At 58.8% G+C, this 13616-nt stretch overlaps 2 protein-coding genes across 4 annotated transcripts; one reads left to right on the forward strand and one right to left on the reverse strand.

The window, feature by feature from the left end:
- Window positions 1-6754: 6754 nt before the first annotated feature.
- FBXL6 (F-box and leucine rich repeat protein 6) lies at window positions 6755-9777 on the reverse strand. Of its 3 annotated transcripts, none has more exons than XM_082858390.1 (9): window positions 9356-9777; window positions 8922-9080; window positions 8694-8757; window positions 8266-8397; window positions 8083-8190; window positions 7882-7995; window positions 7583-7778; window positions 7248-7494; window positions 6755-6955 (listed from the first exon to the last, which is right to left on the reverse strand). In XM_082858390.1, exons 1-9 carry the CDS (start codon window positions 9760-9762, stop codon window positions 6805-6807), a joined length of 1578 nt encoding a protein of 525 aa, XP_082714516.1. In that variant the 5' UTR covers window positions 9763-9777; the 3' UTR covers window positions 6755-6804. The 3 variants fall into 3 exon arrangements, with proteins under 3 accessions (XP_082714516.1, XP_082714515.1, XP_082714514.1); XM_082858389.1 differs by having other exon boundaries at window positions 7583-7814; XM_082858388.1 differs by having other exon boundaries at window positions 7583-7814; window positions 7882-8397.
- Window positions 9778-9929: 152 nt separating this feature from the next.
- On the forward strand, window positions 9930-12480 carry SLC52A2 (solute carrier family 52 member 2). Its single transcript, XM_082858681.1, has 5 exons — window positions 9930-9983; window positions 10603-10846; window positions 10960-11827; window positions 11914-12037; window positions 12146-12480. The coding sequence occupies exons 2-5, from the start codon at window positions 10717-10719 to the stop codon at window positions 12356-12358; spliced, it is 1335 nt and encodes a 444-aa protein (XP_082714807.1). The 5' UTR covers window positions 9930-9983; window positions 10603-10716; the 3' UTR covers window positions 12359-12480.
- The last annotated feature ends 1136 nt before the right edge of the window (window positions 12481-13616 follow it).

Here is a 13616-nt window from a genome sequence, read left to right on the forward strand (position 1 = left end):
GTCTGGGAAGGCCGGGGTGGCCAGGATTCGCAGGACAGAGTACCAGGGAGTACTTTCAAGAAGAATTTAGAGAAAATATTTACAATGTATATATTTTTTCAGATTAGTATTTTTCTTTCTTTTGAAAAATACTTGAAAGTGGAATTGCTGGATCATATGGTAGTTTCATTTTGAGGAAACTCCATACTGTTCTCCATAGTGTAGGAGGGTTCACTTTTCTCCACACCTTCTCCAGCATTTGTTATTTGTAGACTATTTTTAAAATTTATTTATTTATTTTTGGCTGCGTTGGGTCTTCATTGCTGCGTGCAGGCTTTCTCTAATTGCAGCGAGTGGGAGCTACTCTTCGTTGCAGTGCGCGGGCTTCTCATTGCGGTGGCTTCTCTTGTTGTGGAGCACAGTCTCTAGGCGCGCGGGCTTCAGTAGTTGTGGCACATGGGCTCAGTAGTTGTGGCTCGCGGGCTCTAGAGAGCAGGCTCAGTAGTTGTGGCACACGGGCTTAGTTGTTCCGCGGCATGTGGGATCTTCCCAGACCAGGGCTCAAACCCGTGTCCCCTGCATTGGCAGGCGGATTCTTAATCACTGCACCACCAGGGAAGCCCTTGTAGACTTTTTAACGAAGGCCATCCTGACCAGTGTGAGGTGGTACCTTACTGTAGTTTCGATTTGAATTTCTCTAATAATTAGTGATGTTGAGCATCTTTTCCTGTGCCTGTTAGCCATCTGTATGTCTTCTTTAGAAAAATCTCTATTCAGGTCCTCTGCCCATTTTTGAATCGAGTTGTTTGTTTTTGATATTGTGTTGTATGAGTTCATTGTATATTTTGGATATTAACCCCTTCTCAGATATATCATTTGCAAATATATTTTCCCATTCAGTAGGTGGCCTATTCATTTTGTTGGATGTGCAAAAGTTTTTTAGGTTGATGTAGTCCTATTTGTTTATTTTTGCATTTGTTTCTCTTGCCTGAGGAGACGTATCAAAAAAAATTGCTAAGAATGATGACAAAGAGCATACTGACAATGTTTTCTTCTAGGAGATTTATGGTTTCAGGTCTTACATGTAAGTCTTTAATCCATTTTAGCTTATTTTTGTATATGGTGTGAGAAAGTAATCCAGTTTGATTCTTATGCCTGTAGCTGTCCAGTTTTCCCAACACCATATTGAGGAGACTGTCTTTTCCTCCTTGTATATTCTTGCCTCCTTTGTCATGGATTAGCTGACCTTGTACACATGGATTTATTTCTGGGCTCTCTATCCTGTTCCATTAATCTATATTTCTGTTTTTGTGCCAATACCATACTGTTTTGATGACTGGAGCTATGTAGTATAGTTTGAAATCAGGGAGTGTGAATGCTCCAGCTTTGTTCTCTTTTTTAAGATTGTTTTGACTATTTGGGGTCTTTTGTGTTTCCATACACATTTTAGACATACTTTGTGAATGGGTATGTGGAGAATGCCATTGGTATTTTGATAGGGATTGCATTGAATCTGTAAACTGATTTGGGTCGTGTGGACATTTTAACAATATTAATCCTTCCAATCCATGAACACAGTATATCTTTCTACTTGTTTGTGTTGTCTTCAATTTCTTTTTTCTTTTTAATATTTATTTATTTATGTGGTTGTTCTGGGTCTTAGCTGCAGCAGGCGGGCTCCTTAGTTGCAGCTCGCTGGCTCCTTAGTTGCGGCTCACCAGCTTCTTAGTTGCAACAGGCAGGCTCCTTAGTTGTGGCATGTGGGATCCTTAGTTGTGGCATATGAACTCTTAGTTGTGGCATGCATGTGGGATCTAGTTCCCTGACCAGGGATTGAACCCAGGCCCCCTGCATTGGGAGCCCAGAGTCTTAACCACTGCACCACCAGGGAAGTCCCTCATCTTCAATTTTTTTCATCAGTGTCTTATAGTTTTCTGAGCATAGGTATTTTACCTTCTTAATTAGGGTTATTCCCAGATATTTTATTCTTTTTAATGCAATTGTAAATGGGATTGTTTTCTTACTTTCTCTTTCTGACAGTTCTTTGTTAGCGTATGGAAATGCAACAGATTTCTGTATATTAATTTTGATGTTGCAACTGTACTGAATGCATTTATTAGTTCTAATAGTTTTTTGGTGGTGTCTTAATAATTTTTTATGTATAGCATCATGTCATCTGTAAACAGCGACAGTTTTATTTCTTCCTTTCCAATTTGGATTACTTTTAAATATTTTTCTTCTCTGATTGTTCTGGCTAGGACTTCCAATACTATGTTAAATAGAATTGGTGAGAGTGGGCATCCTTGTCTTGTTCCTGATCTTAGAGGAAACACTTTCAGTTTTTCACCGTTGAGTATAATGTTAGCTGTGGGCTTATCATATATGGCCTTTATAATGTTGAAGCAGGTTGCCTCTATACCCACTTTGTTGAGAGTTTTTATCAAAAATGGATGTTGAGGACTTCCCTGGTGGCACAGTGGTTAAGACTCTGCCTGCCAATGCAGGGGACACGGGTTCAAGCCCTGGTCCAGGAAGATCCCACATGCCGTGGAGCAACTAAGCCCGTGCGCCACAACTGCTGAGCCTGCACTCTAGAGCCCGCAAGCCACAACTACTGAAGCCCACGAACCACAACTACTGAAGCCCGTGTGCCTAGAGACCGTGCTCCACAACAAGAGAAGCCACTGCAATGAGAAGCCCATGCACTGCAACAAAGAGTAGCACCGGCTGGCTGCAACTAGAGAAAGCCCACGTGCAGCAATGAAGATCCAACGCAGCCAAAAATAATAAATAAATTAAAAATAAATACATTTTTTAAAAAAAGGATGTTGAATTTTTGTCAAAAGATTTTTCCACATCTGTGGAGATGATCATATGATTTTTATTCTTCAATTTGTTGATGTGGTGTATCACATTGATTAATTTGTGGATATTAAACCATCCTTGCATACCTGGGATAAATCCCACTTGATCATTGTGTATGATCCTTTTAATATATTGTTGGATTTGGTTTGCTAATATATTATTGAGGATTTTTTTTAATCTATGTTCATCAGGGATATTGGCCTGTAATTTCCTTTTTTTGTAGTGCCTTTGTTCCTTCATTTGGAACATATTCCTCTGTAGCCTCATTTGCCTAATTCTCTGTTTTTATTTCTGTGTATTAGGTAGGTCAGTTATGTTTCCTGATCTTGGAAAAGTGGCTTATGTTGGAGATGTCCTATGCGACCCACCCAGCAGCACACTCCCCTCTGGTCACCAGAGCTGTATGCTCTAGGGCTGCCCTCTGTGTGGGCTGCAAGGGCCCTTCTGTTGTGGCAAGGCCTGCTACTGTGGGCACACTGGTAGATGGGGCTGGCCCCTGGACCAGTTGGCTGCCAGACCTTGCCTCATGCAGAGGGTGCAGGCTCACTGGTGGGTGGGGCTGGCTGTGGGCACAGGGGATCCCAGGTCTGGTGCCAACCTGCTGGTGGGTGGGGCTGGATGCCTACACACCTGGCTGTTCAGCCTGCTGGCTGGTGGGCAGGTAAGCCCGCAGCACTAACGGGTGCACTTGGTTTAATGCTCTTGTGCTGCCATCTGGAAATTCTTAATAACTTTTTAACAAGGACCTCTGCATTTTCAGTTTGCATGGGGCCCTGCAAATTATGCAGCTGGTTCTGGTTCCAGGGACACTCAGCTGATACAATGCACAAAGACCTGGGTCGTGAGCATGGCCCTGAGAAAAAATGCTGACAGGAAGACCCAGGTGCCTTCTCCGCTCCCACAGCAGCTTCCAGCACCCAGGAGGCAAGAACACCCGCTGGACAGGGAACATGGGACTGGGGTTCCAGCAGGCAGGCAGGAGCACGCTCCAGGGATATGGTGGGTCTACTCCCCAGCAGGCCTTGAGCTCTGGCCTAGAGCTCCGCAGGGGAAACTCCACTAGTGTCCAGTGCAGGATCCACCCCTAGGCACAGTGCTGGACCTTCAGCGGTGCCCCCATCCCATTGCTCACTGGACTAGAACAGCATCTGACCCAGACTGGACAGATCAGATTCTGACTCCTGGATTCTGCTCATTGGTCAGCACTTCCAAAGCCTGGAAGGACCAGTTCACTGCTACTGACCGAGAGAGGCAGTGTGTCCCACACGTGTTCTAGAGGCCTGGCTACTTGTCACCCTCAGTCCCACTGCGACCCCCATCTTCCAACCCAAACTCCGGGGTTGCTCCCTGAAAGGCTCCCTGAGGCCCTGCGAGGTGTGCACCACGGGAGGGCCCTGGGGCGGCAGCCCCCACCGCACGGAGGAAATGAGCAGGCTTGGAGCAGGAGGTCGCTTTATTGAGAAGAAGGCCAGTGGTCAGGTGGAGGCGGGAGACTGGAGGGGAAGGGAGAATGTAGTCCCGGGGTGGGGGAGGGGTGGGCGCCAGCTGGCAGCATCACAAGTCCTGGGCTGACTTGTGAGAGTTCCGCTTGTCCTAGGCACCGTTCTGGTGCAGCAGGATTCCCGGGCTGAAGGTGGCCCCCGGCGGCCAGTGGCGGACCACGTGCCGGTACGACGTGGCCAAGCAGTCGAAGTAGTTAATGTTGAGCTTCCGGGCAATATGACGGCCGAGGTATTCCATTTGCTGTGCGAGCGGGTGGCGGTCAGCTCTTGCCTGAACAAGAGCTGCGCCGGAGGCGTCCCCTCCCCTTGGCCAGACCGCACCTCCAGCCCTGCCCATCAGCCCCGGCGCCCTCTCCGCTGGCTCCCAGCTCGAGGGCCTGGGCCAGGTCCCCGTTGTATGCACTCTCCACCTGCGAAATGGCTCTATCTTAAGACCCTAAACAGTGGCTGGCGTCATGTTGAACCAAGGAGGGGAAGGGAGCGTGTCTGGGACCCCGTGGCGGGCTGGGAGGGACCCACCTCGTAGCGCTCCGACAGCTGCACCAGCACCAGCGGCTCCAGCTTGTGGCCGCACAGAACCAGCTGGAAGAAGCACCTTCCGTAGGCTGGCAAGGGGCAAGCCGCTCAGCCCCAGGTCCCTGTAGAGCCGGGGGCGGGGGCTCCGGGGGCGGGGGCTCCGGGGGCGGGGGCTCCGGGGGCGGGGGCACGGGCCAGTTGTCTGCTCCTCCCCACTCCACGTGGCTTCCCCTTCCCCTGGACGCCATCCCCCAGTCCGCGGCCCGCCCCGTGCGTCACCATCGGAGCTGAGCGCCATGCGCACGTAGACCAGGTGCATGGGGGCCTGACACACGGTGCGGCCCTGGATGGAGAAGTGGTACACGCCGCGCACGTGGTTCAGCACCAGGCGGCGCCGCGGCAGCGACGAGATCATGAGCCACAGGCCCACGCCCACGCCGTAGGCAGGGAAGCCCCAAGTCTTCTGCTTCTGCACCTGTGGGCGCCGCGGGGACTTTCTGAGCCGCCGCGGGACCCGGGGGCGGGGCACCGAGTGGGGGTCCGGCCCCCAGGGTAGGAAGGCCGTGGGGGGCGGGCCCAGGAGCTCAGACCTCGCTCACAAGCCCGAAGCTGACGAGGAAGAAGCAGACGATGAAGAGCAGCGTCCCCTTCCACAGCGTGTCCAGGTAGTACTCGAGCACGAAGACTGGGGGCGGCGCGGCAGAGGCGCGTGAGGATACCGGGACCCTGCTCGCAGCCCGAGGTGGAAGTGCCAGGGCTTGGACCCGGAACTGCCCGCCGGCCGCAGGGCCCGGGGCCGCTGTCGGGGTCCAGCCTGCAGTTCCAGCGCCCGCGAAGGCCGCAGCCGGCCCGGCCCCGCCCCGTTCAGATTCCAGTCCCCGCCCCGCGTCGCCGCTCCGCCGGGTTCTGGTCCCCTGGCAACTGAGTGTCGCGCTCACCGTTGGGCTGCTGCTGCGTGAACGGGTAGAAACTGTTGTTCTTGAGGCGCTTGGCCAGGTTGCGCTCGGTGCAGAAGAGTCCTTGGGCCCAGAGCTGAAAGGGCTTGCTGCCGGCGGTCGTAGGCAGGCCGCTGAACCTGCCCTTGGGGGCCTGGGTCGGGGTACAGACCGTCAGCTGTGCGGCTTGTCTGTTGCCACTGCCCACGGCTCACAGCCACACTCATACCTGGGAGAATAAAGCCTTCAGGGTTGCGGTCCAGGAAGGAGCAGTTCTCAGGCGAAGGCAGGGGAGCGACACCGAGTGGCGGTCTAGGCTGGGCGACGCCGGCTTCTAGAAGCTCTGGGCTGCGCCGGCTTCTAGAAGCTCTGGGCGGCGGTTCTATTAGGGCCGTCCTGTTGATCTTCCCGTCTCCAGGGAGTCGCCCGGCCCGGCCCGGCCCTGCGGTGGGCGTGCACTTCCCCCGCTAGGCCCCACCCCACCGGAGGCCCCCTGTACAGCCTGGTTCACAGTCCTCACCTGAAGGGTGGGGTAGTGGGACATCCCAGGCCTGAGCTGGAGAGGAATCTGTAGGCAGGGGCCCCACCACGAGCCCCGTGGCTGAGCATGGCCTCCCCTTCCCCACTGCCGCCTCTGCCCGGGTCAGAACCTCATATACAAACACAGACAGCTCACCTTAGTGTCCCTGAGGGTGGAAAGCACACACACACACACACACACACACACTCACTCACTCACACTCAGTCCAAGATTTGAGCCCAGGATTGAGCAGGCAAGGCCCGGCCACAGGCTGACTGAGGAGCCCTGGGGGGCTGCCCCCAACGCCGCAACACACAGGTTCTGGGCCAGCTGTAGCCCCAAGTAGTTCCCTCAGGGACAACCCCTAGCCTCTCACTGGGATCCCAAAGACCACACATGAGTTCCTAAAAATGTTTTATTGTAACAAAACGCTCACACATTCAAAACTGGGAAAGGGGGCAGGGCAGGGCTGGCTGGCTGGAGCTGCCTAGCTGGGAGGGGCCAGGCTGGTGAGCAGCTGCCGCAGGCACCACTGGACTTCCTCCGCGCCCCGGTAGGCCCGCTTCAGGCCCCGGGGAAGGCAGCGGCAGGACTCCAGGTTGAGGTACAGCAGACCCGGGCAGTTGCTGATCACAGCGCTGTGGGAGCAGTGCAGGCCATGGGAGGTTGAGCCACTGGCCCCAAGAAGACCCAGGCACAGCATGGCTGAGCCAGTCTAAGGAGCCCTCTCTACCCTTGCACCGCAGCTGGCTCTGCCACCTACAGCCCAAAGGCCCAAGCCCAGTACCCTTGGTGTCCCTGAGGCCAACCCCAAGCAGGGGCTGGGCCAGGATGGGCTCCCTTTTCAGAGCCCTGGAGCTGGCGAGCCAGGCAGGACAGGGCATCAAGCCATACTGGCTCCAAGGAACTGGCGGGGGTGGGGATGCTGACCTGACTGTGCTTGCTGTGACCCGGGTGCCCCGGAGGTTGAGGGAGCACAGTGCCAGGTGCGAGCCCCCGGGGGCGCCTGAGAAGGCAGCTAAGGCCTGCTCCAGGTCCCTCTCACTGAAGCCCTGGCCACTCAAGTCCAGCTCCTGCAGAGTGTGACACCACTTCTGAGTTAACAGAAGGCTGCCCTCCTTGGCTAGAGTCAGCCGGTCTGACATGCCATACAGGCCCAGGTGAAGTTGCTCCAGCTCTGGAGGTGAGAGGAATGGGCATGAGCTGCGGGGTGGGCAAGAATCCCCACATCCCACCTGCCCAGCCACCACCCGGGGAGTGCTGACCCTGACATGGAAGGTCATGCAGGCCAGCAGGTGTGATTCGAGCACAGCCGCGGAGATCCAGCAAGCGCAGGTGAGGGGAGCCGTGGAGCAGGCGGTCCAGGACCTCGTTGCTCACAAAGTTGCAGGTGGAGCTGGCAAGGCAGAGCTCCTCAAGGCTGGGGAAGCCTGGGCCAGGAGGCGTCGCTCGCCCGGAAGGCTTGGGAAGCCACATGAGGTTCAGCAGCCGCAACACCTGGGAGCGAGGCCCAGGCTGCAGGTGGGGAGGGGGCGACAGGTGGAAGGGGTGGGGCGGCAGGTACCTGCAGCTGGGGGCAGCCTTTCTGCAGGGCCTCGACAGGCAGCTGGAGGGGAGTGCTGTTGTGGTTGAGGCCTGTGCTCACCTCCAGGAGCTGGAGTTGTGGGCAGCAGCTGCCCTGTAGAGGTGGGGGAGAACACAGGGTCGGAGGCCTGGCAGTCCCTGGTTCAGCACCCAGCTCTGCTCCTGCCCGTGACCAACATACCAACAGTGCACCCAAGATAGCTGTCGTCTGGGAGCTGTAGGTCAGCCACAGCTTCCGCATTCGGGGCCCCGCCTCCTCCAAGAAGCTTACCACAGCCGTGGACTCCACCTGGAGACCCAGCACAGAGGTACCGGTCAATGCAGCCCAGGCTTCCTTGGGGCCCCTGGGGACTCCTGGGCTCACCATGGAATGCTGTATGTCCAGGCTGTGGAGCTGGGGGCAGGCTTTGGCTAGCATGATCAGAGTGTCAGGGGTCACACCGTGGCAATCGGAAAGCTTGAGGAAGGTGAGCCGGGGACAGGACTCGCTAACCAGCTGTGGAAAACAGAGGGCCGGTTGGGGGAGGGCAGGCTGTGGTCCACAAGGGAAACGGACCAATGGCTGACGCCAACCGCACTTTACTGCCTCAGCAATGGTCTCCTTTCTGGCCATGCCAGGCCTACCTGGGTGCTCCCACCTCTCATACCTCCCTGCTGGAAGACACTCCAGGAAAGGAGAACCAAGCAGGCATCTTCATGGGGCATCGTTGGGCCCCACGGTACCTGACCCACTCCCTGGTGGGTAACCCCAGAGTGTCATGGCTGGCGTGCAGGGCAGCCTCGAGCTCTCACCTTCAACACAGGGTGTACCTGAGACTTCCAGTGGATGAGAGTCAGCCTCTGGAGCTGTGAGAACCTGGGCCGACAGCAGAGGCAGAGCTGCACAGTGTTCCCATGCTGCCCCTTCTGCCAGCCTTCTCCCCACCCATCACCTTCGTGCAGGGAGGCAGGAGGGGGCCTGGGGCATTCACACAACACACAAGCGGAATGAGGGGATAAGAAAAAGATGGAACTGCTCACCGACTGGGCATAAGCCACTCCAGGGATGTAAGAAGCTTCTTCTCAGTCTTGGTCCCACTCTTGGCGGGGCGGCCAACCAGCGGGGGTGACAGGGTGAGGGTGTGCCAGAGCGCTGGCTGGGAGGCGGCCTCGTGCCAGCGGCGGCACACGCGTGCAGCCCTGGGAGAAAATCTCTCCTGAGGGGCCGGGCCTTTTGTGGTCGATGCTCGCCCTCAATGGCTGTCGCTATGGGGTTTTCTAAGAGGAGGGACCTGCCCCCCGCCAACTCTCACAACGCTGCGGACCCCTCAGTTCAAGGTCGTGCCCCTGGGATTCCAGCTGGACGCCCTGAGAGACTGCGCTCTCTGAGACGCGTGTGTGGGCGCTCAGCCACCCGCTGAGTGCCTAAGAGGTCAGCCTGAGACCCGGCGCTGTGCGCGATGGTCCTGGGGTACCTGCCAAGGAAGGGTATAGGCCCATCCGCCGCCACCAGCAGCCCGAAAATCTGCAGCAGGATTTCCAAGGGAATGCGGTCGCCCCAGCCCGGGTCGGGCTCCTGCTGCGGTGCGGGCGCGGGTGCGGGTGCGGGTACGGTCCTGGGCTTGGCCTTGGCCTCAGCGGCGCGGGCCCCGTGGAGCCGCAGCAGCTGAGCACGGCGGGCGGCGCGCCTCTGAGCGCGGCGGCGGGCGGGCCCCGGACCTGGCAACACCAGCAGCATGCTGTCCGACTGCAGCAGGTGGTAACCGGAGCCGCTCGGGGCCAGCCGATCCCACCACCAGTCCTCCGCCGAGCGGCTCCGCGCCCCGGCCAGCGGCAAGATCCGGACCCTTTGCCGGGCCCGCCGGGCCACACCCGGAGCCATAGCCACTCGCTGCGTTCCGAGTTCCGCCCAGGGGGAGCGGAAGAGGCGGAGCCTGCGGCGGAAGGGGTGTGGCCGGCGGAGGCGAGGCTTGCCTCGCGGGGCGGGGTCAGGGCCCCGGGCTGGCCCTACCCGCCCCTGCCCCTGGACTCCCCACTCGATTTCCGGAGCGGGATATCGGGCGCTGGGGCGCGCCGGCGGGTGGTTTCTGCGAGTCCCGGCGGGTGAGTTGGAGTCCTCGCTCCCGCTCGGCTGCATTTTCCGGCCCCACCCGTTCTGTGCTGGGTCCTCGACCCTGGGCCGGAGGCGGCGCCCTCGAAGTGTGGCGGGACGGCCGGTCGCCGGGTCAGGGAGCGCGCTCGTTCAGGACCGGGAGGCTCAGGCACCCCAGCGCACCGGTCGGCTCTCCGCCGCCCCCGTGGTGCAGCGAGGGGCGGTGCCCGCCGTGGCCACATCCCCAGCCCCGACTTGGCTCCGGCTGTCCGGGGTCTCGCAGAAGCCGTAGAGGTGTGCTTGGCGCCTGAGAGGTAGACCTGTCCCGGAGTCCTTGTCCCGTATCCGTGCGGGGTAGTGCTTTGGCGGTCTCGGTAGCTCACACCCGAAGATCATCTCCCTCTTTCATCATACTCTCCTGGGCTTCGGCGCCTTCTTGCTTCCCTGCCTGGCGCCGGCCTTTGCTGTGTCGTGACCCCGACACAGGCTGCCGGTGTGCTTTGTCCCTTCTCCCCATCCCCCACCCCCGGCATCCCCCCAGTTTCCCTGGTCTTGGCCGTCTGGTCCTTTCCTGACAACGGTTCTGTGTCTTTCCCTTGTGATTTTGCATGCATGTTACTTTTTTTCAAGCTAGACGAAGTCTTCAGTTCCCGGAGGAGCCGAAGGTCTTTTGTGGACCTACGTGGGGAAAGAAGAGCTGGCCGTGACCTCTGCCCTGTCCTGAAGGCTCCGGCCTTGGGCTAAATGGCAGCACCCCCGCTGGGCCGTCTGGTGCTGACCCACGTGCTGGTAGCCCTCTTTGGCATGGGCTCATGGGCTGCCATCAACGGGATCTGGGTGGAGCTGCCTGTGGTGGTGAAAGACCTCCCCGAGGGTGAGTTCATGTGGGCAGGGGGCGAGGCTGCGTGCGGGGGAGGTGGGTTGCAGCTGCTCTCTGGACCTGCGCATCCTGCCCCTGACACGGCTTCCTCCTTTTTTTCCTTGCAGGTTGGAGTCTCCCCTCCTACCTCTCTGTGCTTGTGGCACTGGGGAACCTGGGTCTGCTGGTGGTGACCCTGTGGAGGCGGCTGGCCCCGGGCAAGGGCGAGAGGGCCCCCATCCAAGTGGTGCAGGCGCTGAGTGTGGTGGGCACGGCCCTGCTGGCCCCCCTGTGGCCCCACGTGGCAGCAGTGGCGGGGCAGGAGTACTCAGTGGCCTTCCTGACTCTCTCCTTCGTGCTGGCGCTGGCCTGTTGTGCTTCGAATGTCACGTTCCTGCCCTTCCTGAGCCGCTTGCCGCCTTCCTTCCTGCGGTCCTTCTTCCTGGGTCAGGGCCTCAGCGCCCTGCTGCCCTGTGTGCTGGCCCTAGTGCAGGGTGTGGGTCGCCTCGAGTGCCCACCAACCCCCACCAATGGCACTCCTGGGCCCCCCATTGACTTCCCAGAGCGTTTTCCTGCCAGCACTTTTTTTGGGGTATTGTCCGCCCTATTAGTCGTTTCAGCTGCCGCCTTTCAGGGTCTCCTGGTGCTGTTGCCGTCACCACCGCCTGTACCCACAGGAGGCCCAGGGCCTGGCCTGCAGGCGGGAGCCCCTGGAGTGGAGGAAGAGGAAGAGGCCTCACCCCTGCAGGAGTCTCCCAGCAAGGCGGCAGGCACCACCTGCAGCCCAGAACCTGCGGCCCATCGGCTGCTCTCCACCCGTAGTGTCTGCCTGCTGGGCCTGCTGGCCGTCACCAACGCTCTGACCAATGGCGTGTTGCCTGCTGTGCAGAGCTATTCCTGCTTGCCCTATGGGCGCCCAGCCTACCACTTGGCTGTGGTGCTGGGCAGTGCCGCCAACCCCCTCGCCTGCTTCCTGGCCATGGGTATTCTATGCAGGTATACGGGCAGCCCAGGCCACTCAGGGTGGGACTTAGGGGTGAGAGCCTGGGCCTGAGCCCTGAGTTTTTGCTCACTCCTGGCAGGTCCCTGGCAGGGCTGGGCAGTCTCTCCCTGCTGGGCATGCTCTTTGGGGCCTACCTGATGGCGCTGGCAATCCTGAGCCCCTGCCCACCTCTGGTGGGCACCTCTGCAGGCGTGGTCCTTGTGGTAAGTATGTTGGGGCACAGTGAAGCAAAGAGGGTGGCAGTAGGGAGGGGGTTCACCCTAGAGCAGGGGCATCTCACGCTCAGCCTGCTACTGTGTCCACCTTCCCAGGTGGTGTCGTGGGTTCTGTGTCTCGGCGTGTTCTCATACGTGAAGGTGGCTTCCAGCTCCCTGCTGCATGGGGGCGGCCAGCAGTCGTTGCTGGCAGCTGGCGTGGCCATCCAGGTGGGCTCTCTGCTCGGCGCCGTGGCCATGTTCCCTCCCACCAGCATCTACCATGTGTTCCGCAGCGGGAAGGACTGTGTGGACCCTTGTGGCCCCTAAGCCTGAGCAGGTGGGGACTCCGCTCCACTCCACTTGTCTTCAGGTTGGGGTTGCCACAGTGCCTGCGTGCCCACAGCCCAGGGAGGCCCACCCTACAAGCAGCCTGCTCACGGATGCCTGCGTACTCCACGGGAGAACCTGGCACTGCAGGCCAGGGTTGGGACCACAGAGCAGGCTCGGAGCCAGAACCCAGCTGGGGATGTGGATTTGGCCCAGGCCCAGGACGTGTGTGGGATTTGTACAATAAAGTGTGTTCATTTCATGAGTTGGAGCTAACCCTAGGAACAACTCTTGCTGTGTAGATAGACCTCCCCTGAGCTAGAGCAGTAGCCTGACCTGTTCAACAGGGGCCTGTCCCACTCCCTGGGGCACTCATAGGTCCTGGGGGTCATAGAACCTCCTCCTAAACACAGATACACATAGAGAACTGCCCAGAGGGAGGGTGAAGGCCAGCCCCCAGGGCCTGGAGTGTAGGCCAAGGACCCACACAGGCTACGGCAGTCAGAGGCTGTCCGGTGGGCCGAGCCAGCCAGGCATGAGGGTCAGGCCGCATGGGCTGCCTCGTAGTCACTGCCTTTGTGGCCTGGGTGTGGCCCACTTACCCGCTGCTTTATGGGAGGATCCTACCGGGGGATTTGTGCCCGGGGCTTGTTGCCAGGTCCTGGCACAGAAAGGGCTCAGCGAGTGGGACTTAGAAGAGACCAAGGTGTGAGGGTCCAGCCGATCTTGGGATTCTTCTGCCCAAGGACGTGGTCCCCTCCCCCAAACCACCAGCCTCGTTTGTAGCTCCTGTGATCAAACCTGCAAAGGCCCCAAACCCTTTATTCACACAGACGCGACAGTGGCTGCCTTCTCCCTGGGCTGCTGGCAGATGGCCCTGGCTCTGAGCAGCCCACGCTCTGTCCCCACCCTGGGACAGCAGTCCAGGCCTTTGCTTGTTGGTGTCTGCAGGGAGCTCAGCACCAAACACAGGCTGTCCTGCACCGGGGGCTCCCACACACAGGACTGGTGGGGACTGGAGTGCGCCCCGAGCCAGGAGGGCCGGGACGATCCGAGGGGATTCAGGCGGGGCTGCCGCAGGGCCGGGGCCTGGGCTTCTGCAGCCTCCTGGGCAGGTGGGGAGCACAGGCTCCCCGGGGGGGCAGGACACCTGAGCCGTGAGCCAGCGTGACTGGCGTGGTACTGAGCGCCCATTCTCACAGACAAGGGGCCCTGCAGCTGCCAGGGGCCGAGCGTGGGCTCCGGGGGGAGCGGCTCC

The sequence above is a fragment of the Leucopleurus acutus genome, assembly GCF_964270905.1.
Source record: "Leucopleurus acutus genome assembly, chromosome: 17".
NCBI classification, from domain to species: Eukaryota; Metazoa; Chordata; class Mammalia; order Artiodactyla; family Delphinidae; genus Leucopleurus; species Leucopleurus acutus.

Coding starts and splice junctions, on each gene's coding strand:
- FBXL6 (XM_082858388.1), bottom strand. CDS start 9,762: ATGGCTCCGGGTGTGGCCCGGCGGGCCCGGCAAAGGGTCCGGATCTTG. Junction 7,815..7,881: donor AAGGCTGCCCCCAGCTGCAG/GTACCTGCCGCC, acceptor CCTCGCTCCCAG/GTGTTGCGGCTGCTGAACCT. Junction 7,495..7,582: donor GCATGACCTTCCATGTCAGG/GTCAGCACTCCC, acceptor TCTCACCTCCAG/AGCTGGAGCAACTTCACCTG.
- SLC52A2 (XM_082858681.1), top strand. CDS start 10,717: ATGGCAGCACCCCCGCTGGGCCGTCTGGTGCTGACCCACGTGCTGGTA. Junction 10,847..10,959: donor GGTGAAAGACCTCCCCGAGG/GTGAGTTCATGT, acceptor TTTTCCTTGCAG/GTTGGAGTCTCCCCTCCTAC. Junction 11,828..11,913: donor GCCATGGGTATTCTATGCAG/GTATACGGGCAG, acceptor CACTCCTGGCAG/GTCCCTGGCAGGGCTGGGCA.